The sequence below is a fragment of the Nymphalis io genome, chromosome 4 (genome assembly GCF_905147045.1).
Source record: "Nymphalis io chromosome 4, ilAglIoxx1.1, whole genome shotgun sequence".
NCBI lineage: Eukaryota > Metazoa > Arthropoda > Insecta > Lepidoptera > Nymphalidae > Nymphalis > Nymphalis io.
In genome coordinates this window covers 1,761,945-1,785,305 of record NC_065891.1, presented here as the reverse complement: position 1 = coordinate 1,785,305, position 23,361 = coordinate 1,761,945, and the positions used below count along the sequence as shown (strand labels likewise).

The window sequence follows — 23,361 nt, the reverse complement described above, 5'->3', positions numbered from 1 at the left end:
TTAATTTGAATTGATCTATTGCTAGCATAGAGGTTATAAATAGTGTGAGTGGTTGCACCGTTGGTCATTGAACCCCGCGAATTGTCGCCGGCAATTGTCTCTGCAGCTGGCCCTCGCGACCGTTACCGCTAATTGCGATAGCTTCATCATTTTATAACCCTTTATGACGTACTTCCGCGGGTTTTAATATATAAATTTATATATTTTTATATTTCCTTTTTCAAATTACAAAAATTTCAAATCTTCTCTAAATATTCAATTTACTTTAATATTTTTGTATGTACAAGGTAGTTTTTGTAAGGTATCTAATAGAGTAATAATATTAATAATCGCTTTAACCAACAGTACTGATTAATCCCTCTGGTAAGGTTTAATTACACACGTCAAAGAACATGCCCGCAATCTGTGCTCCAAAGCTCCTTATATAGCGTATGCACGTAAACTCTAAACGTTATCCGTTGTTCGGCAGCCCAATGAAACTACAACGTTATACACTCGAACAGCTCTATATGGCTTAACCGATTTCAAAGCACTCAAGACGTTCGCAACAAACTTGTTGCACGCCGGGAGCGTACCTAGCATAGTCATAAACTAAGTTAAACCCTCTGTCGGCAACATTGCCGGCTTCAGTGCAGTGAAATTAATTCGATTATCAGCGCACCTTGATCCCACTAAAGCTCTCAGATTCCCTCCATTACATTCACGGCCTGTGTAGTTGTGATGAAACGATGTCTTGCATGAGGGAAGACAATCTTTGCCAAAATTTAATACATATTAACAGTTTACGAAATCATTTTTAATTATGTATGATATGACAGTCATGAAACACAATATTTGAATTGTAACTCTTTAAATGTTCAACTATAAATGGTATATGAAAAAATCATGAAGAAGCAAATATTTTTATCAAAAACAAATTTCTTGATAGTTACATATATTTAAATACCAAAATATTTTATGAATATTAATAAGATTATATTATAGTATAGAAATAAACATAATACCTTTATGATTGTTACTCAATACAAGATTTTACATATATGATAAAAATCACGGAGTTAGTATTCGTTGATTATGCAGGATATATTTAATTGTGTTGATGATGTAATTTGTTTATGAAATAGTAACTTCTTAGTTTCTCGCCCGGTCTTCTTGGTAGAATGAACATTCTGATATCATTAGATATTTAAATTAAACAATCGACTCGAAAGTTTCCATAAAAACTTAATTGAATAAAGCATATTTTGTTTTCATTAAAATTCTTCCTTTTTCATGTAAAATTCGGTGCTATTGTCACGTCGGTAATATCAGTAGCGTTAATGTATTCATTATCAGGATATAAATAATTGATTTCTTGGAAGTTTTATAGCACATCACTGTTACTCTGTATTCAAGTGGCAGTCGGTGACGGCCCAACGCTCACGCACTGGGCTGGAAGTTGATCATGAATTCATTGTTTTTGACGTAGTCGTGTGATATTGAACCACAATAGGAAAGAGTTCAGGTCACGTAACCGAGTCTGAACGGTTGGAGAATATTAAAGTTCAAATATTCAATGGGTCGAGTTTTTAGAATTCTTCCATATATATTTATGCAATGAATATTAAAACACCATCGTTTATATTTGTGCAGCATTTATTTCACTTTTATTTGTTAGAATTTTTGTAAATATTTACATTAATTTCCTTCATTCCTTTCATTTCTTTTAACTCTTATCTTGTTTCGTTTTTGTATTGCTTGTTATTTCTGCAAAATTAATTATTTATTCATTATATCCAGTCATGAAATTGTTTTACATAAATTTAATCTAATGTGTTAATATTTTAATCATAAGTAATTTCTCCTTTTATATTGCATGTAAGTCGCAAAAAATGTATTTATGTGGTGAATCGAAAAAAATAATAAACGTATTACTTATAAAGTGCATGGAAAATCGTTGTTAATATTATTTTGTTCATAAAAAAAAATACATAGAAAATCAATCTAAATTTACGGACGATTAAGAAAATCTTTGCAAGAACATAGATGCATTCATAGTCGTATTAGACCTACATAACCAATGTAGTGTGTCTGCTCACCTATCGTATCGGTTACGTCAGCTCTTAATACGGTAAGGTAAATGCTTCTGAATCTTTCTTATGCCTTTTTACTTCACTTTATCTCATTCAACGACGTGAATGAATTTTTACATCTTGTATACAATACTCAACTTCTATGAGTATCAGATCTTTTAAATCTTTGCTTAGCTCAATATGTATTTCACAAAGTAATACTACTTAATATATGCTGAATACTTTATCTGTTTTCGCATGTTAATCCATTTTATCTGTTACTAGAACAAAAGTAGCAACTATTGCTTGTGAACGCTTCCACCTATCTTCGGCTGTTATCTTTAGTTACGACGCCAGCGTCGCGCACCGACGCCTCTAGCTTACGCCATAAAATCTGCATGTCCGTTTTGCAAACATTGTTTAATCTATTGCAATTAATTTAATCTTAAATAATCCATGAATCAAAAAATATTCTACTTTTTGATATTTTAGAAAATACATATCTAAATTCTTGTGTGAAGACAAAACTTTTTAATTTATAATTATTGTGGAGTACGGATACGAACGGAGTAATGTAAGATTTGGTATATTTGAATTGTATATGAAGTTAAATATTATACACAATTTATATTACATATATATTATATTAAATTAACATTAATTGTTTACGTTCATAGAGCCATCAAAGAGAATGGAATCACTACATTTCTGCCACTGTCGTCAAAATAAGTACGAGCATATACTTCTATCAATATCATGTCTCATTTTAATTATCAATTATTTAAGATCAAATTTTGAGCACTGGGCGACCGCTAGTTCGCATTAAACTGAATCCCTACCAAAAAATCGATATGAAAGCTTCCGTTGGCAACATTATAAACGGGTGCCATAATAATTAAATCTATCACTTAACGTATATTATGTCCAACAGAATATTACTTTACATTCAGGCGAGCGGCCGGCGGGCGTCGGCATACGACATTATTTACATATAAGCCGTTGTTCCTGCGCTCATTCATAGCTTGGCCCGCTCCGGCCGCGCTGATTTATCGCCTTAATTTCATAAGTATCTTTTGTTACCACACCATCTATATTAGATATTGCTTCCAGTTTAATATCATCTTCACTGGTCGATAGTTGAATAAATTTACGGAGAACATTTTTCATATATTTTTTTAATATTAAATGGCGAAAACATTATACATATTTCTCTCTAGATAAAATTAAATATGGCAATATTTATCGACTTAAATCGCCTAGAAATTCAAATATTTTTATCGTTACCTTATATAGCTAAAGAGTCATAATGGCCCAATTGTTAGAACATGTAAATATTAACTGATGATTGCGGGTTCAAACTTCAAACCCAGCCAAGCAACACTGAATTTTTATGTGTTTAATTTGTGTTTATTCATAATGCTAGGTGTTTAAGGAAAACATCATTGATGCAGCGTGGTGGAATAAGCTATAATTGACTTTATATAACGATAAGCATTTCACGATTCATCCTGTTTTGTTTACGTCTATATCCATTGTTTTTAATCTTCCACGTACCAGTTGTACAACTTTTTATTTACGGCACACGATATCGATCACATTGCATGCTCTGCAAATTATTCACGTCATAGTATCAACAATAAGACAGGTGTACGTTGTGTTAAGAACTTGGAATATTAATATAGTCTTGTTTCTTTATAAATTAATTTCTTTGATCGATGTATTTTATCTGATGAATATCATCGCGAAACTGTTTTATTAACTTTTTCTCGAATGACTACAAGACATGAATACAACTAAATAATAATAAACAAGCAACTATGTTTAAATTGTTATTTACTCATCCGTGTATTTGTAAGTTAATTACCCATAAGTTTTTATAGACTCTGGTGAGCACATATTTGTTTGGTACTATGATGTTTGGTTATAGATTACAGACCCTTTGGCGATTTGCCAATGTTTTTTTTTCTTCGAATTACAAATGATATTATACAATGAATAATATTAATTATATTTGGCCTTTTACTTCTCATACAATAACGTAAAGAACTCACGAGGAACACATGTGATGGTATTGTTTTTATTATGTACGTTTCGTTTTGTAAGATGAGCCGTGATATTTGTCGAGAACACTGCAATCTGAGTTCGTTTGCAGCTGGCAAAACGACTGATGATTCATTAATATTTATGTATAGTCACGATAGTTTCAATATGGTCTTCAAATTAATTTACATAAAGTTGCAATTTGTGTGGCAGCAACGAACAGATACGACTCTATTCTTGGCATTATGTTTAGTTGGCAGTGGTCTACATGTGACTCAGTGGTGCGCTCCCATGATTATCTCTCGCGGTTACTTCGGTATTGGAAGTAAAAAAATAATCGTCAACACTCGCTAATACAAAACGAAGCCGAAAGTGACGATCATATTTCCGAAACGGTTCATTTGACGCGCTCAAACTTTGGCCTAAAAAACCATTCATTATAAAGATTAATTGTGGCTATACGTTTCATTTTGTAAGCGCTGTTAAATAACGATTACACGTGATTACACATCACAAATCCGTAATAATGGTTGCGCATATGTAAACTAAACGTTTTGTGTTACAAAACGACATTGAGATATCGGCGTTGACCGCTGACGTAGCGCTTCCAGTAGCGATGCACGGCGGAGGCACGTTGCTGCATTCTGTGGTGGAGTCGCTAGCGAGTACGTGCGTGCTGGATGCGCCACGTGGCTTCATCGCCTCACCACTAGCTCCGCACGACCGCACGTCTTATGCCGTTAGTAAACATTTACTCCGGCAGATAAACATCTTTGTAAATCCAGCCGCACGCGCGTCTTCCAGTAAACACAACACGTCCTCTGACAATATCGATTTTCGCATCAACTCTCAATATGCTCGCGTCGAGTATTAAAATCGGGTTGCCTCGCACTATCAAATAAACTGAGGTGGGTTAGAGCTATTGAATAATGAATGGAGCGAGGGCCGTGATTCAAGTCACGTGTCATTGATCTATATTTACATTTGCTTTTATATTGTACAAATTAATATTACTTAAGTTTTCCTTAAAGACCGTTAAATGTAGATGCTCTACAATCTTCGATTTAAATATAAATACACGGGAGCCCTTTGTTTTATGTCAATGGTAATATTATTGCTCTACCGACTCATATATTACGTTCATAAAGCGCGGAACTTTCCATAATTACACAATATCGTGTACAAACCAAAAATCAGTATGTCGCTCATTAAAAAGTGGAGTTATTGAGAACGCTAACCGGCCCTTTGTTATATCAAAATGTACGCAAACCGCACGGAGCGGTGTACGGTCAACCGAAAATTAATTAACATACTTTGGCGCGCAACCCTTGCCGGCGGCACAGCGGCGCACAGGTGGCCGCCCACGCCCTCCCCCGGCACAACCGATACGGAAATTATTTCTCTATTTTCCCTCTCACTTTATTTCATTTGCTCACTTCGCCAATTTGCCGATGGACACGAACCCACGGATGCTACCGGGAACTGCACGAAGTGATGTTTAGCTCCGATTCATACTAACAATGTCATGTAGCCGCTTAAAATAGAAAGTATGTTAACTGAACATTTTACTGCTTATGTTAAAACATTAATAAAATCTTTGTTTTATTTTCGTATGTAATAATAATAACAAGGTTATACTTTCGATAAGCTTATTATGATAATTATCATTTTAAAAAATATATAGTGATTACAAAACAGTTAAAATTTATCGAAGAAAAAAAAACTATACTTACAAGAGTAGTTAGCCTCCGTAATAAGCTGTTTACCAATGAAAGGTACGGATTAAATCGAATGACTTAATTGTATCGTTAATAAAGATTTCATACACATAAATTGTACACGACAATTGTATAAAATTTAACTAGAACAAATTACTAATTATGACTATATTTTGACGTTTATATATATATGTATATTACAGTAACAGCCTGTTAATGTCCCACTGCTGGGCTAAGGCCTCCTCTCCCTTTTGAGGAGAAGGTTTGGAGCTTATTCCACCACGCTGCTCCAATGCTGGTTTATAGAATACACATGTGGCAGAATTTCAATGAAATAAGGCAGGTTTTCTCACGATGTTTTCCTTCACCGTCAAGCACGAGATGAATTATAAACACAAATTAAGCACATGAAAAATAATATATATATATATATATATATATATATATATATATATATATATATATATATATATATATATATATTATTAAGTTTTAAATTAAAAAAAAAAACTACTGAACATTTTATACAAATATAGAAATATAAGGCATACAGAGTAGGTACAGAAAGGTAGGTTGTGTAATAACGAAATGGGGAGCTGTGAAAAAAGCTTTCTTCTATTACCTCGACAAAGTACACGCGATACGGTCTAAACGCCACTAAATTACTGGAATTATTCCGCTGTTGTATTAAATGCATTCCTGTTTCAGGAATCGCGTGCTACTTCTATAGCCTTGTTTCAGTACGGGACAACATGAGTTTCTCGATATACGATTAATATTTTCATTGGTTTTATTTAACTAACATTTAAAGCATTAAATTGAAAAATAAATTCAATCTTAATCATTATGATAATATTAGCTTGTTTTTCACAGCTATATAGTAAACTGTTAATGACTCTTTGTAAATAAAGATTATGTTTCTCATTATTTACTTGGTGGTAGGACTCTGTGCAAAGCCGTCTGGTTACGTACCAAGTACTCATCATATATCCAAGCAGCAAAACTTGGTGCTATTTTGTTCCGGCTTGAAAGGTGAGCGAGCCAGTGTACCTACAGACACTAGGGACATAATAGCTCCCAAGGTTGGTTGCGCACTGGCGATGAAAGGGATGATTAATTATACTGTACCAATGTCTATTGGCGTGTCTATTATTATTAATAGTTTTAATATAATTGAGCAGTAAATAATCGATAATTAAAATTAAAATATACTCAACGGGTGTTTTTTAAGTATCTATCTATCATCAACTTCATTATTAATATAATCCTTTGTCCAGGGCACGTACTCACTGCAATTCAAAACAATAATGTCCCCACTACATTAATTTCGTTGGGGTTGCCAGACAATCATGGTTTATAATGTCATGGCATATATTAGTTTAAATAAAATTAAAATAAAATAATCATTCCAAGCGTCCGTCTTAATAAATTTAATCAAGCGTTTTAGGGCTATCTATTCTTGAGTTGCCACAAAGCATGCCTATTGGGCTATTACTGAATATATGTCTGGCATAAATGCGAAGATTGAATGATTTCTGGATCTTATACAGGAACTAAGTGTATGTAATTGATACAATATTTCATTTTGAATGAAATTTCATAGAAACATCAGAGTTTATTATTTCGTTTCGTAAAGAAATTTAGAAACATGATACTCAGTTACTGCGACTACCAGTTAAAAAAAAATTAAACTACTCGTATCGTAGCTGACTTTGTCGCCGGTTTCTTATAACATCTAAAGTATGAAATGCTTCTATATTGCATAGAGATTTAGATTTCGTTGTAAAACGTTAAAGATAAAAATCTTCTATACATTTTCTTATTTGAATAAAGTTAGCCGTGTTATGGCGACACTGCGCAATAGATAACTGTAAACATGAGACCACAAAGGATTCTATAGACGTTATAACATGTTTTGTTTCTAATATTACGTATTTACCTTGTCGTGGAGTTATGAGTAATGCATAATAAGTGTATTTACGTTTTTACGTGTAATCAATCATGTTGAGCTACCGAGTATATTAACATCGCCTCTGTCATTACCCGTTCATTGTTAAAATTGCCACTTAAATATGTTTTTGTAATTTTACACGTTAAATTTGAAAGACAATACAATAAAATGGTACCATCTTGCTGATCTAATAATGGCGCCAACAGGTTGAATATACATTTTCAATAGATAGCTAAACCCTCGACTTCGAGCTCATTTAGTTTGTTGACAAGCCCCATACGAGACACAAAGGGCTAGATTTTTGTTATATTATTTACTACAATTACATTTTATAATAAAAATATATTAATAATATGCGTAGACAAAAATAATGTATAAATACATTTAAAAACATTTTGATGAGATTTTTATTTAAAGATTGATTTAGATATGCAACAGATACATTTTTTGTCAGCTTTCTGTGTCTAATTTGAAATAATATGTACATTTTTCCCGATTCATAGTTTGTTTTCGTCCATAACTGACGTTTATGACTACCGCACTAAGGGGTCGTAGCGTGAAGGTTCATAGGTTATAACCTATCACCATAACCTGGATATCTAGCGCAAAATAATTTCCCTAGACGAACTGTTTGTTCCTGAGATTAACGCAATTCATACAAATTCTCCAGTTGTAAAATAAATAGATATAGATGCACGAATAGATACGATATCACCCCATAGTTATCGTAACGCAAGGGTCGCATTTTTGAGTGATCTTTTTTCCGTTATAACATTACCGTATAAATATCACCCTCCATATCAGCCGTATGAATTCCTATTATTTAATTTGATTATTTTCCTAATTAAGAAACTAATTAAAAATTTTTTTTATGTGCTATGTAGATATTTAGGTACAAATCAAAGTTATGTATATGTATTTAGTAGCGCCTTAACTTTGGGGTTCCCCGCAAAGTTACTTAACACGTTCACATCAAATTGATAGACATTGGAATATTTCGAATTCATTTCGTGAACAAAACGTACGTTGATCAGTGCCGACCCCAGCATGCCGGAGCGGGCCCTTATTGCGGACACTTGTCATATCACAAAGGGGGCCAGGGCTCGGGAGCGATGCTTTATTATTTTAATTATTGCACGTTCACAGCCCTTTGTCAGTCCAGACCGCCACTGTCGCCTTGAATTAATCTGAATTGTCCTAATTGAAGATCCTCGCTGTAATATGTGAACGTTTATTAATAATTGCCCGGTTTGTGCGAATAATAATTAACTTGGAATATTTGACTTGTAGAACATTTTAAAACGTTTTTCCTCTTATTAAACTTATTTCTTTCGACAAAACTTAATATGTTATTTCTGTTATGTGAATTTACACTGTGGTATTGAATTAAGTATGTTAGTAACAGCCCTCAAATGTCCCAGTGTTTGCCGGATATGTCCTTTAATCACTCTCGGATTTTTTTTCGGAGCGTATTCCAACATGCTGTGCTAATGCGGTTTGGTGGATACACACGTGTCAGCATTTCATACGACACTGAATGTGTCAGGGTTCTTCAAGATGTTTTCATTCACCGCCGAGCACAAGATAAACACAAATTATACGCCTGCAAACTCGATGGTTCTCATCCCGAATTGAACCCGCTTTTGATTGTTTCAAGTATTACCATTTGAACATTTCGACTCATAAAACGAATATTTTTATAATTTTATAATAAGAAATCAATAATACATTATAAATAAACAATTAATGTTGTAACATAAAATGTATGACGTGAAATATAAGAAGCTGAATATTTACCAGTTGAAAGAGATTAGCAAATATTTCGTTTGACGATCTATAGGATGTCGAAGTATGAGTACATGTATTTATCGAGTAACAGCGCTGGCACGGGGACACGCTGGAAGGCGGGCGGCGCATATTTTTACTCTCTCCACTCAAGCCGATCTTCATAACAAAATTCTCCGTTTTGATATTATATTTATATTGTTAACGTTCGTACCTGCATATTTCTAACGGTAAATATGAAAATTTCGAGAATGCCTACGAACTCCTCTTTCGCGTCCCGAACGAACAAAGGTTTATCGTAAGCATCTATTATGAAAATCTCGAATTGGAACGTTCTGGTTTTACGTTCAATTACTTTTTTATTATAGCATATATATATTTTTAATAAACCATATTAAGTTCTTAAGAATCGTGTATGTTATCCAGAGTTAGGGCATTTAGTAACTGTTACTATTGTCTATTTTAATACAAACTTTTATTTTACTACATCTGTTTGTTTATATTTGAAAAAATCTTATAACTGAATTTCAAACTCTTATTGTTGCTGGTCAGAAAATAATCAAGTATACAAAAAGTTTAGTAATACATAGATTAAATATGAGGATTTTTTTTTCAATGAAATTAAATTATAACAATATTACGTTCTTAAAAAACTTGTAAATGTGTGTTTATTTTAATACAATTTGTACATTATAATATCGTTATTTATAATAAGAATCGTTAATAAAACTCATTACTACAATTATAATACGTTTTTTGTACTAAAAAATATTTAATATTGTTTGTTATAGTTTAACTGAATTAACCTTAGTACGTACTAAGTACTTTTTAAGTGGTAAATTGGACTGGAAAATTTATCAAGGTGAAATTATTAAACGGATCAAGAGATTCGTATCGTTAAAATCATTTTAAATGTACTTGATAGTTCAGACAAAACGCTATCACATATTCTACCGCCATTCTGCAATGTTTTATACTGTTCCGGTTTAAGTGAATTTGAGTCAGCCATATTTGCTTAATTCTCTTAGCTACCAAAATTGGCATATTGACGATGTTATGGTTAATACTTCTTACAGTGCCAATGTCGATGGGCGGTGGTTAACAGATGACTTGCCATTCGAGCATTTTAAGAAGATTATGACGACTATGAAAATGAATAAGGAAAACTTGTACACAGTCCGTGTACTTAGAACTTTATTAATAGCGTATTGCATATAACCACAGCTATATCATATTACATGAAACACAGCAGTAAATCTTGTTTTTGCTTACGTTAATGTATTAGAGCAAAGCCACAATATGATTGGAAGTTTACAAGGCGCGCATCCGAATAAGTAAGCAAACATTGTATGACGTCAGACGGAGCAAGTGCGACTATTTAGATGATATTACCCATTATTAATCCATTTACATATCTATTAATTTCATAACATAACTATAGTTGTTTAGGAGTAATAGTGTAACGCATGATCGTTGTGTCAACTACCTTTCATTACAAGAACATGAAATTCGCGCTTGTCACGTTACGTCTTAATTTAAAGCGTGCGAAACTGCAAATCGCTGCCACGTATTTAATAACATTATATATTAAACTCTTCTGCGAAACGATACATCTTCTAAGTTTATTTATTTATATTTATTTCATGTAACAAACATTATATTAACAATAAATTAAATGAATATAACAAATATATAACCAAATAAAGTTTCCAACTATACAAAATACATTAAAAGAGCAAAAAAATCACACATTAATATAAGCTGTATGTATGTTGGTTTAATAGATTTTTTCAATTAGGCATAAAATAAACACGTCACATTATTTATTATTAGACGTTGTCATATTGCAAATAGTTGCATCAGTAAATTGTTTGTTTAAGATTCCTATTGAATGTTAAAAATCGATCACGTGTGGAGATAATGGTTCCGTGTCACTGGTGGACTTTATGTTGTTATTATTACTTACTGTCCTAAGGTTCGACGAAGACTGACCTTTGACGGTCTTACAGCAATTCTAAAACACATTTCATTATTTGAATTTAGAAAGTAAACAAAACTGATTCTTTTGAATCACTCTCTTGTTTATAGTCTTTATTACATTAGCAAAAGTTTCTGATATTGGCTTTATGGTTTTGGCAACGTTTCATTTTTATTCGGTTGGATATTCTTTTTTTTTATTCATTTTTCGTATTTCGTTACGCGTACATAAATACCCTATTTTAAATTGCTCACCAGCTCACCCGTGACTTTGCTTTGCTTATAAAGTCAATGACATAAGTTTTATAGTCTGTAGTCATTTTGATTTCTAGACTACTTAATATTTGTAAGTATAAAAACTTGTTGAGTTTAATGTAAACATATGTTGAGAATTAGGAGAGGTCTTGTATTCCTTTTACAAAATATCGTCGACATTTAAAGGTAGGAATGAATACATTGGGAACCAGAGCTGGTTAGTCTAATGTGTATATTATTTGCCTTGTTACAGCGAGCGGCGCGCTCGCAGCCGGCACCATTGCGTCTCCGTGGAGCACGGCGGCCGGCGCGCCCGACACCAACGGATCGGGCGGCGCTGACGCCAAGCACCTCGATGTCGGCGAAGCCAGTGATGACGAAAAGGTAACGACCAACATAAACTTACTGTAATTGATGATAGTATTTTTGTCTGTCCGTCTTAAAAGGTCTCTTTTGACATTGTAATTATTACTACGGCAAAAGAATACACATTTATTGCGTGTATACTCTACTCGTCTATACTTACCTGAATCTACAGGTATCGCGCTGAAAGCGCTGCTTAGTTGTTAATGAAACTGGATGTTCCCAAGAGAGCGTCAAACAGCTCTATCTCTGCAAACAAAGTTTCAGCTACGGGTTTTCTTTTTAGAATCCGTGAACAGTATAATCCAATGGAAGCGATGGTTAGTGTTGTAATTACTTTAATTAGTTGGACTGTATTTCGGCCACAGTGACCAATTCTGAAAACAAGCCCATTAAATTGTCTGCACATATGTGTGTCTGTCGGCAGGGCAGGGGGTGCTAAGAATCACCGGTTCACGGCAGGCTACCGTATAAAACGACTGAAAATGGCAACGTATAATGGACGCTCGATGAGGCTGGACCATCACCTCGCCGAATTAGAAGTAGAGTTAAGTCATATAAACTGGCATATACTGGGGTTATCTGAAGTCCGAAGACAGGGGGAGGACACGATAACTCTAGAGTCCGGTAACTTACTCTACTTCCGCGGAGGTGATAACCTCTCCCAGGGTGGTGTCGGTTTTCTAGTCAAAAAGGATCTCATTAGCAGCATTGTGGAAATCAGTAGTGTGTCGAACCGGGTAGCGTACCTTGTCCTAAAACTTTCCGACAGGTACTCCCTGAAGGTCGTACAGGTATATGCGCCAACTTCGACATACTCTGATGATGTGGTCGAAGCGATGTACGAGGACATCGCAAAGGCCCTCAACGACACCTCGAAGGCCCACTACAATGTTGTTATGGGAGACTTTAATGCTAAAGTGGGAGTACAAGATAGCGGTGAATCGAAAGTCGGACCTTACGGCTTGGGCTGCAGAAATCACAGGGGGCAAATGCTGGTAAACTTTCTCGAAGCACAGGGGCTTTTTTTGATGAATTCTTTCTTTCAAAAGAAGCCTCAGAGGAGGTGGACCTGGCGAAGCCCCGATAACGTGACAAGGAACGAGATAGACTTTATCATCTCGAATAAAAGGCACATATTTAGAGATGTTTCAGTGATCAACAGGTTTAATACCGGAAGTGATCACCGCTTGGTTCGAGGCACTCTAAATATCAACTTAAAAGCCGAAAGATCGAGAATGATGAGGTCTACTCTCCGACCTACCATGCTCCAAGCTGCTCAAGGCTCCGAAAAGTTCCAAATGGAACTTCAAAATCAATTCACCGCGTTGGAAACCATAAGCAGCATTGATGAGAGAACCGACACGCTGGTCAAAATACTGCAAAACACATCCCGCAAGTGTTTTCCGCCACAGAGAAGAGACAACGCACCAAAACTCTCTGCTGAGACACTCGAGCTCATGAGAAAACGACGAGAACTACCATCGTTTTTGTCAGATAAGGCCTTAAACCGAACAATAAAAACGCTGACGCGACGCGATCTCCGACGCTCCAATACCCGTGCCATCAAGGCTGCGATTGAGCAAAATCGGGGATCGAAAGTGTTCGCTCGCAAGTTTGGGAGGCCGCGTCTGACAAAACTTAAAACTGAAAATGGTGGGGTCGTTACCTCTAGGCCTGAGATTATCGGAGAAGTAGAGAGGTTTTATGGGCAGTTGTTCTCTTCAAGATCGGATAAACCCCTGGGAATCAGTATTGATGACCAGCGCGCCCCTCTTATGCGCCATTACTCCGAGGAGCTCCCGGTCGTTGACCAAGGAGAGATTAGGGCGGCTCTAGAACAGCTTAAAAACAACAAAGCTCCGGGAGATGACGGAATCACAAAAGAGTTGCTTAAGGCAGGCGGGACTCCGGTCCTGAAAGAGCTAGCAAGCCTCTTTAATTCCGTCATCCAACATGGCAAGACCCCGGAAACATGGAGCGGGAGTGAGGTGGTACTGTTTTTCAAGAAAGGTGATAAAACCCTCTTGAAAAACTACAGACCAATCTCCCTCCTGAGTCACGTGTATAAGCTGTTCTCAAGAGTCGTCACGAACCGTCTCGCCAGACGACTTGACGAGTTCCAGCCCCCAGAGCAAGCCGGCTTTCGATCAGGCTACAGCACCGTGGACCACATCCATACTGTTCGGCAGATTGTGCAGAAGACCGAAGAGTACAATCAGCCGCTGTGCATGGCATTTGTGGACTACGAGAAAGCCTTCGACTCCATCGAAACCTGGGCAGTGCTCGACTCATTGCAGAGATGTCATATCGATTGGAGATATATCGAGGTACTGAGATGTCTGTACAACGCCGCTACAATGACTGTCCACATCCAGGACTGTAAGACGAAGGCGATCCAACTGCGCAGAGGGGTGAGACAGGGGGATGTAATATCCCCGAAACTGTTCACCAACGCGTTGGAAGACGTTTTCAAAACGCTGGATTGGACTAGGTATGGAGTCAATGTAAACGGCGAGTACATCTCACACCTTCGATTTGCCGACGATATCGTCATCATAGCAGAGTCGCTGGAACAACTCACCGAAATGCTGCGTAGCCTAGGCGAGTCTTCCCGGCGTGTCGGTCTCGGTATGAACTTGGACAAGACCAAGGTCATGTTCAATAGGCATGTCGTGCCGGGACCGATATACGTCGAGGGGAAACCTCTCGAAGTTGTTAGTGAATATACCTACCTAGGACAGGTAATACAAGTCGGTAGGAACAACTTCGAGAAGGAAGCCGATCGAAGAATTCGCTTGGGATGGGCAGCATTTGGCAACCTTCGTCAAGTCCTCAAGTCGTCTATACCGCAATGTTTGAAGACGAAAGTCTTCAACCAATGCGTCTTACCTGCCATGACATACGGTGCCGAAACGTGGACACTAACTGCGGGACTAGTCCACAAATTCAAAGTCGCTCAGCGTGCTATGGAGCGAGCTATGCTCGGAGTATCTTTGAAGGATAAGATCAGAAATGAGATTATCCGGAAAAGAACCGGAGTCACCGACATAGCTTGCAAAATTAGCAGGCTGAAGTGGCAGTGGGCTGGTCACGTATGTCGTAGGACCGATGGCCGTTGGAGCAGACGAGTCCTAGAGTGGAGACCGCGAATCGGCAAGCGCAGCGTAGGGCGCCCTCCAGCCAGGTGGACCGACGACCTTAAGAAGGTGGCGGGCACCAACTGGATGCGGAAGGCGGAGGACAGGGAGCTTTGGCGCACCTTGGGAGAGGCCTATGTTCAGCAGTGGACAACGATTGGCTGTTGATTGATTTGATTGATTGATGTGTGTACACAATTGCTTCACTATTTTACTCTTGGAGTCCGATTGGACATCAATTGGACCGAAAAAAGATCAAGCGCTTTCCGAGAGCGCAGCACTGCTAACTTCCTAAATCCGTCCAGCTCAGATGAATTTCTTGACAGAAGAAACGCAGTCCTCCTTGTTACCTCAACTGGGAATCGAACCCGAAATCTTGACATCTGTAGCCGCTTAAGCTTAACCACTAGATGAAAATAACAAAACAAAACAGTTAATATTTAAATACAAAAACATAAAACCTATATTTGCTTTCCCTTATAATATTTTATAGTAATAATTTAACAGTCTCGCGAAACCGCACGTTTGCATGAACGTACAAATATTAGCTTGGAACATATTCAGAAGCGCTGGTTGCGAGTAAGTGAATCACGATATTTCGTATGAACGTGCGCTCCCGCTCGGAGGAGTCGGGCGGCGTTATTTTTATTTTCTTTTGCGAATAGAACCGGCTCTATTAATTACAATGACGCACCTCTTCGCTTTCGTCTTCGAACTTATTTGTGTGCTCATGTTACAGCGCAATTTTAAAATTTAGCTAATTTATAAAAGCACATTTGCTTTAGACACTATTTTTTTAAATTTAATTTCGGGACGTTTTTCCTGATAGCTACGTCAGTCCCTTTTACATTTTTATAACAATATTAATAATACTATTTGATAATAATCTAACAGCATTCTAGATTCTTATAAGGATCTGATAGGATGCTTTGAACCAACCCAATACCGACCAAACATACTTTTAAATTATTTAATAGTAACTTTCTCTGATTCTGTTTTGGGAAATTCCATCAACAAGTGATAGAAAATATTTTTTAAACTTGACATATTAAAGGAGAAAAAGTATTAAAGAAAAAATAATATAAGTTCAATAATGTTTAATTACTTTTATTACTTATAGTCGGACCCATTATTAATTGAGCATTCTTATAAAAGTGCTAGACAAGAATGCTCGTCAAATTAAAACCGTTACTATGAAAGTGAAAAAACTTAAGTGTCCGTAAACACGAAGTTTTAGCGGGTTTTGTGAAAAAAAAAACGTATTACTTCAGCTAGCTGTAACTTTCATAATATGTTTGCTTACAGGCAGATGTTAATAGCATCTGGTCTCTGTGATATACCGACACACTATTACCGAGACGAAACGTGTAATGTTTTACAATAGTGCATTTCGGCGGGAATGCTACGATATATCGAAGCGTTAAACACATATAATTGCACTAGAGCTTTTCCCGCGGATTCGTTCGCATCATTCATATCATAAAAACTTTCAAACCCTCTATTTATATTAGGGGATCAAATTTTCAGAAAATACTTCCTTCGTGTAAAAGGAACTAATAGTGGTCGTGCATTGATATGTGAATAAGTTATTCTTTGAAATACTAATAAGACGTGTGCTGAATTGTTAAAAATAAATTCTGATTCATGTATTTATTTAGTTTACTACTCGAGATGTTATATTATGTTGTTAACAGGTTTATGTCGGACGAACCGAGTTATCGCAAAAAACTAAAGTTGACGGTGGAATTAATAAGTAGGTTCTCCGCATTGGGATTAGTTAAATATAGTCTAATTGTCAAAAATTGCAAACAGTTGTTTTTTGTTGTATACTAGGCAGCCTGCCTTTCGACTGCCTCGTTGGTCTAGTGGTTTGATGTAAGGCCGCAGCCTCGGAGGTCCTGGGTTCGATTCCCAGGTCGGGTCAATAAAAAGTTATTGTGTTTTTCTGTCAATAAATTCTCAGTAGCAGCCCGGAGTCTGGAAGTTAGAAGTGTGTTCACTCCCGTGCCTCGAAAAGCACGTAAAGCCGTTGGTCCTGCGCCTGAACTCTTTCCGGTCGTGTCGGATTGCCATCCCATTGGATTATGAGAGTTAGGGAATAGAGAGTCCACCTGTGTTTGCGCACACACTTGTGCACTATAATATCTTCTCTATAATATATATATATATATATATATATATATATATATATATATATATAGTTGGGTAATCTTTCTTAAGATTAGCCGCCATGGCCGAAATCGGTCTGGAGGACATTATTATTATTATTATACTAGGCAGACTAACAAGTCGACCTGATAATAAGTGATCACCGCCGCCTATAAACATTGGTGCTGAAAAAAATATTAACGATTCCAACCAAGATTTGGACAACAAAAAGGGATACAAGGGACCTGTAGTTACACTGGCCCATTCACCCTTAACACTAAGTCTTAATATTGTTTATATCTTGGAAAAAAATCTTATGACTGCAAATCAGTCTGTTGAACGTTTTTATTTTATATAAGTATATGTTTATTAATGCTCAGCGGTGATATCATCGTTTATATTATATTATAAAAACTAACTAATTCATTTAAAATTAAAGTCTATTTTATATATAACCTTTATATATTTATTATATTAATAATAATAATAATAATTAATATTAATAATAATTAATAATTATTAATATATACTCGTTTCGGATGCGACGGAAGTGCACCTTTTATTGGAAATTCGTCCAAATTTTTGTGCATTTTTTGTGAAAGAGTTCATGCATTATATCGAGTAACTTTTGAGTTATACATTTAAAAATACGACAATTATTGTGTTCTTATTAAAACAGATTATGACGATGACGAGCCGGTTGGCGTGGTTGGTGAATGGCCTTTCACGCCGAAGGTTTTGGGTTCGACTTCCACTCAGGACAGATATTTGTGTGCATGAACATGTCTGTTTGTCCTGAGTCTGGGTGTAATTATCTATATCTATATCTATGTAGATGGCCGTGTGTGAAAAATGTCCCAGGATATTTTTCTTTTTTAAATACATACTGTATGTCTGGGTATTTGTGTTTTCGAACCGGTGACTCATTAAAAACATTAATATTTTGATTTATTAAACACCTGTAAAAGACATTAATTTTTCGCTCGTCGAAATCGTTTGTAAAAAAATGTCCTCTTTACCGAATTGAATTCTTTGATGAATATGTAATTCAAACACGAGTTTTCAAGTGCCTTGCACCTGTCAGTGAAATTCTGCAACTGACCTGCATTGAAAAGCGTGGTAGAATAAACACGTTACGTATGGAAATTCCTTATTCGTTTTGCGTAAATCTTTTTAATAAAAAAATTATTTATTATTTTAAAAAAAGTCCATAACAGGACACCTCGACCATTTACGAGTTAAAAGTTAAAAATAAACACGAATACATATTAACGCTTTGCGAAATCAGATTACAAACTAAAAATATTCAAAATGTTTTTTTTTTATTGTAGATAGTATTCGTATCAAAGTTAATTACTGTTTATCGCGTTTTATATTTTTAAAATTATCGATACCATATACAGAAGGAATGGGGCTCCGGTCCGTTTATTTAAGGCAATAATTGCAATATCTCGTTTAGTCGAAATCGAACGGGCAATTTAATCTTTTTAATTTGACTTGACTTACTTTTTTTTTGTTTTTCGAAAACTTACTCGATTGCACCGTGACCCTATTAATTAATACACGAAGGTCGCTGAATACAAACCTGTCTAATTGTAATAATGATTTGCTAACACAAATTATGCAGTTAATGTCATTGTGTTATTTATGTACATACATTAAATATACATAAATATCACTAATTCTCAAAGGCTTGCTTATTTACATTCTATATAAAACGAACTAAATCACGTATAACTCAGAAACTGTTTGCGTCAAAAAAGTTGCCAATAAAACGTTGCGTTCCACGCATCGCTCAGTCTTATTTTTTAAGAAAAATACAATAAAGCATAACAACATTAACGTTACATATAGAAATAAATGTTGGTGTTTTGATAAAACGTCTTACTTCAAATAACTACTGAATACCCTGCACAACATATCAAGCGATGAATACGGGAGGAAATAGCTAAGATAGACTAAACCGCTAAATCACTCTCGTGAGCACTAAACTAAACAATGAGAATCCGGTTTAAATCCATTCAACCTATTTGGGTGAATCCAGGTTGCGCAGCAGATGATCGAGCTGTATAGATTATTATTTCTTTGTCATAGATTAATATTTCTTTGAACGTCCTTTAAGCGGGACAGATGTTTGTGGTTTAAACTTAAATATATTTATTATTAGCATTTCAATCTGTTACAGTCGATATCAATGTTTGTTAATATTTACATCTAAAGGTAAACTTTTTTTAATTGTTATTATTTATTTTTGAGAAACGTACAATTTTAATTTTATATAACCAGTGTTCGCCGAGATGGCCCAGTGGTATGAACGCGTGAATCTTAACCGATGATCCGGGGTTCATACCCGGGTAAGCACTAAATTTTCATGTGCTTAATTTGTTATTATAACTCATCTCGTGCTTGACGGTGAAGGAAAACATCGTGAGGAAACATGCATGTGTCGAATCTCACTGAAATTCTGCCACGTGTATTCCAACAATCCGCATTGGAGCAGCGTGGTGGAATAAGCTCCAAACCTTCTCCTCGAGGGAGAGGAGGCCTTAGCCCAGCTGTGGGACATTCACAGGCTGTTACTATAACCAATGTTCGCCCGCGGCTTCGCTTCATGTTAGATAAGGGAGAAGATGCTGGCCTTTTTTTTCGAATGGACCTGTTACTGATGTCCCAATTGGCCTCGACAGCGTCACCGGGCTGAGAAATGTTGGTGATAGAGAGATGTATTGTTATAAAAAAAGTAGCCTATAAAATCCTTGAAGTTAAGCTTGCTTCATATCAAAATTATCAAAATAGGTTCAGCGTTCTAACCGTGAAAGTGCAACAGACAGGCAGAGTTAATATCGCATTTTAAATATTCGTATAGATGATGTAAAAAACATCGCATTTGTTTTATATATTAAATTAAGTTATTAAATATCGATGTCATTAGCCAATTGTAATGACGCGTGCTTATAATTTCTTTTACCTTTTAAGACTTAACTACGTTCGAATATTGCATAATTGTAATATGTATTAACATGTAAAATGGAAAATTATGCGTATTCAATATTTTTTTTCAAATAAATACTACGCGTATTATTTATAGTTAACCATTTATACTCAATTCTATTTTGACCTTTATTTTGCATGTTTTTTTAACGTATAAAAAGTAGTTAAATAAATGAAAAACTTTGCGTATTACTTGTATAGGTCCACAAAACAAGACAAGAAAAATTGGCATCTTTTCTGTTATGAACATGCATTAGTGACATAATTTTCTGTAACCTTAAGTTATCAACAAAAATTGGTACAATTTTGTTTAATCGTAGGTGATTTGCAAACAGAAATTGTCAACTGAGTGGAAAACAAATGAAACAGAAAGCGTCAGTTCTAGTCGAGTCATATGAAACGAGCTCTATCCTCGCTCGGCCTCACTATATTAGCGACCAAACGTATAATTAATTTAGCCTGTACGATTTAAGGTGTCAATCGCCATTTAATTTGAACGCGAATACTAGTTCTGAAGGATCGAAGTTCAAGGTCCGGAGCGGTTAACCCCACGACCTTACAAAGAGAACCCTAAGACCACTATTATTCAGATATACGAAAACCAATATCAATTTAGCTACATCCATTACATAAGCCACAATATTAATATAGAAGGACATAATAAATCACCTATATAGAAGGGGATAAATTGCGCCCGCAATATTTTAATGACGAGAAATTTACGCTCGTATAGGACGTTGATACATTCTAATTTAACCGTTTTATTAATAATCTAGTTTATGAGATTTATAATGAAAATTATAATTAATAATACAGCTTTTTAACTGTTTGTTTATTGTCAAATGTTTTTTAATAACTTATTTATGAAAATAAAACTGTTATACGTATTTTATTTTGTTATATAACATTGCCATACCTATTCCAATAGAAGAAGGAGTAAAGATTTCACTGGTGGTAGGGCTTTGAGCAAGCTCGATTGGGTAGGTACAACCCACTCATCAGATATTCTACCGCCATACAGCAGAACTTGGTATTCTTGTGTTCCGTTTTAAAGGGTGAGTAAGCCAGTGTAATTACAGGCACAAGGGACATAACATCTTAGTTCCCAAGGTTGGTGGCGCATTGACGATGTAAGCGATGGTTAATTTCTTACAACGCCAATGTCTATGAGCGTTGGTGATCACTTACCATCAGGTGGCCCATATGCTCGTCCGCCTACCTATAATATATTTTAAAAAAAGATAAAAACCTTCGCAGCGATTTTTAAATATCTTTTTTAATATCTCGCTATATTATTCACTACAATTTCTTGATTAACAGATCCATATTTATAATACAACACGTTTACACTTAACTACTTATACATTAATTTTATTTCCAAAGTTCCGATAACAACTTCGCCGACATTCAAAACGCCAATTTTACTCAAATCAATAATTAATGCCATAGATTATTCAAGATCTCGACCAATGATACCGCGTCAATTGAATCTAGAGTTGTTTTTTTTGTCTTTTGTCCTCTTAAGATTGGAACAGGTTATTCATTTCTATATCTCCATGTATTAAATTAAGGCAAATCATGTGGTTAAACAAAAACAAAACAAAACTAAGACTAATTAAACCAGCTAATTTACATACGAGTAAGCAGTAAGTGTAAGTAAGTAAAATCTACGTATATACGATTTTATATAATTTACATATGATTAATTTCTGTTCTTAGGATTTATCGGCGGCGGACGCGGAGGGAGTCTGGTCTCCTGACATTGAACAGAGCTTCCAGGAGGCCCTTGCGATATACCCTCCGTGCGGCAGGCGAAAGATCATCCTCTCCGATGAGGGCAAGATGTACGGTGAGTCCGGACATGCTAGATCACCTTACAGGATTGCTTGGTATATTGATAATGCAATTATTGTCAATTTACCAAGAGAGAGTTGAATAACTACTCAATTCAATTCACACAAGTAAGATTATGGGAGATAAAGAGAGAGCTGGAGATTTTATGAGAATAACTGTTTATTATTTGTAACTGTAAGTACAGTCAAGTTTATTTAAAGAAATATCCAAATTTTTTTAACAACGGCAAATTATTAGTCAAATATTGTCATCATCATAAACAATGCAACCATTATCTGGGTCATTCTTGGTCTTACTCACCGCAATCAGCCGTCATTTGTTTATGTAACTTTCTAATATGAATGCGAACATGTCGATTTAATTGAATTATGAATTGCTATCAAGGCCATTCCTAAAATGAACAATGGTGTAGCACGAGACAAAAGGCACGGTAGGTATTGATGTGAGCCGACAAAGCGGTTTGCGCAATAGGATTCCACGGAAAGACGTGAACCGACAATTATTATCTCTCTCGATCGGTGTGTCGTCGATTCGAGGAAGCTGGAGTCGCGGCTTTTGTTCAATCTCGCCTGCAATCTTCGAAATTCGCGAACTAGTTCAGAACACATGTCCCGTTTTCAACACTTGTTTATTTTTAAAATGGTTCAGTTAGCGGAAAACGTAGGAGCGAAGGAAATAAATCTTTGAAAGACTTTTTATTGGATTAATGTTGCTTTAGACTTTTTTAATAATCATTTCAAGCGAAGATTTCGAAAAATATATATATAAAAAAATTGTAAATAAAATATTTAATCAGTTTTAGTGAAATTGTTATCTTTTATTTATTGAAATAAAATGAATCCTAACGAATTAGTTAATTTATCACAGCAATAAAACCTTGACAGTAAAATCGACCTAATTTTAACAGAGACTGATGATTGTAATGTAAGCTCAGTTTCTGTAAACTGAAGGGCGAGGGGGAATTTTTTCACGCTACACTGTTAACTAAGGAAGCTCGTTAACATTACGTGACGATTGCCGAAAGAAGCCTTTTCCCTTCACTAAATTAACAGCCGGAGTAAATCTCTCGTGTTTCGAGTAACTACTTT

At 35.6% G+C, this 23,361-nt stretch overlaps 1 protein-coding gene across 3 annotated transcripts in view; it reads left to right on the top strand.

Moving 5' to 3' along the window:
• Positions 1-23,361, top strand: part of LOC126781694 (transcriptional enhancer factor TEF-1) — an 82,515-nt gene that overhangs the window by 41,579 nt on the left and 17,575 nt on the right. For all 3 annotated transcript variants that reach the window (XM_050506667.1, XM_050506665.1, XM_050506666.1), the window contains 2 exons: positions 12,031-12,161; positions 22,139-22,268. In XM_050506667.1, coding sequence (XP_050362624.1) covers positions 22,262-22,268 — 7 coding nt within the window. In that variant the 5' untranslated portion in view covers positions 12,031-12,161; positions 22,139-22,261. The remainder of the gene's footprint in view (positions 1-12,030; positions 12,162-22,138; positions 22,269-23,361) is intronic.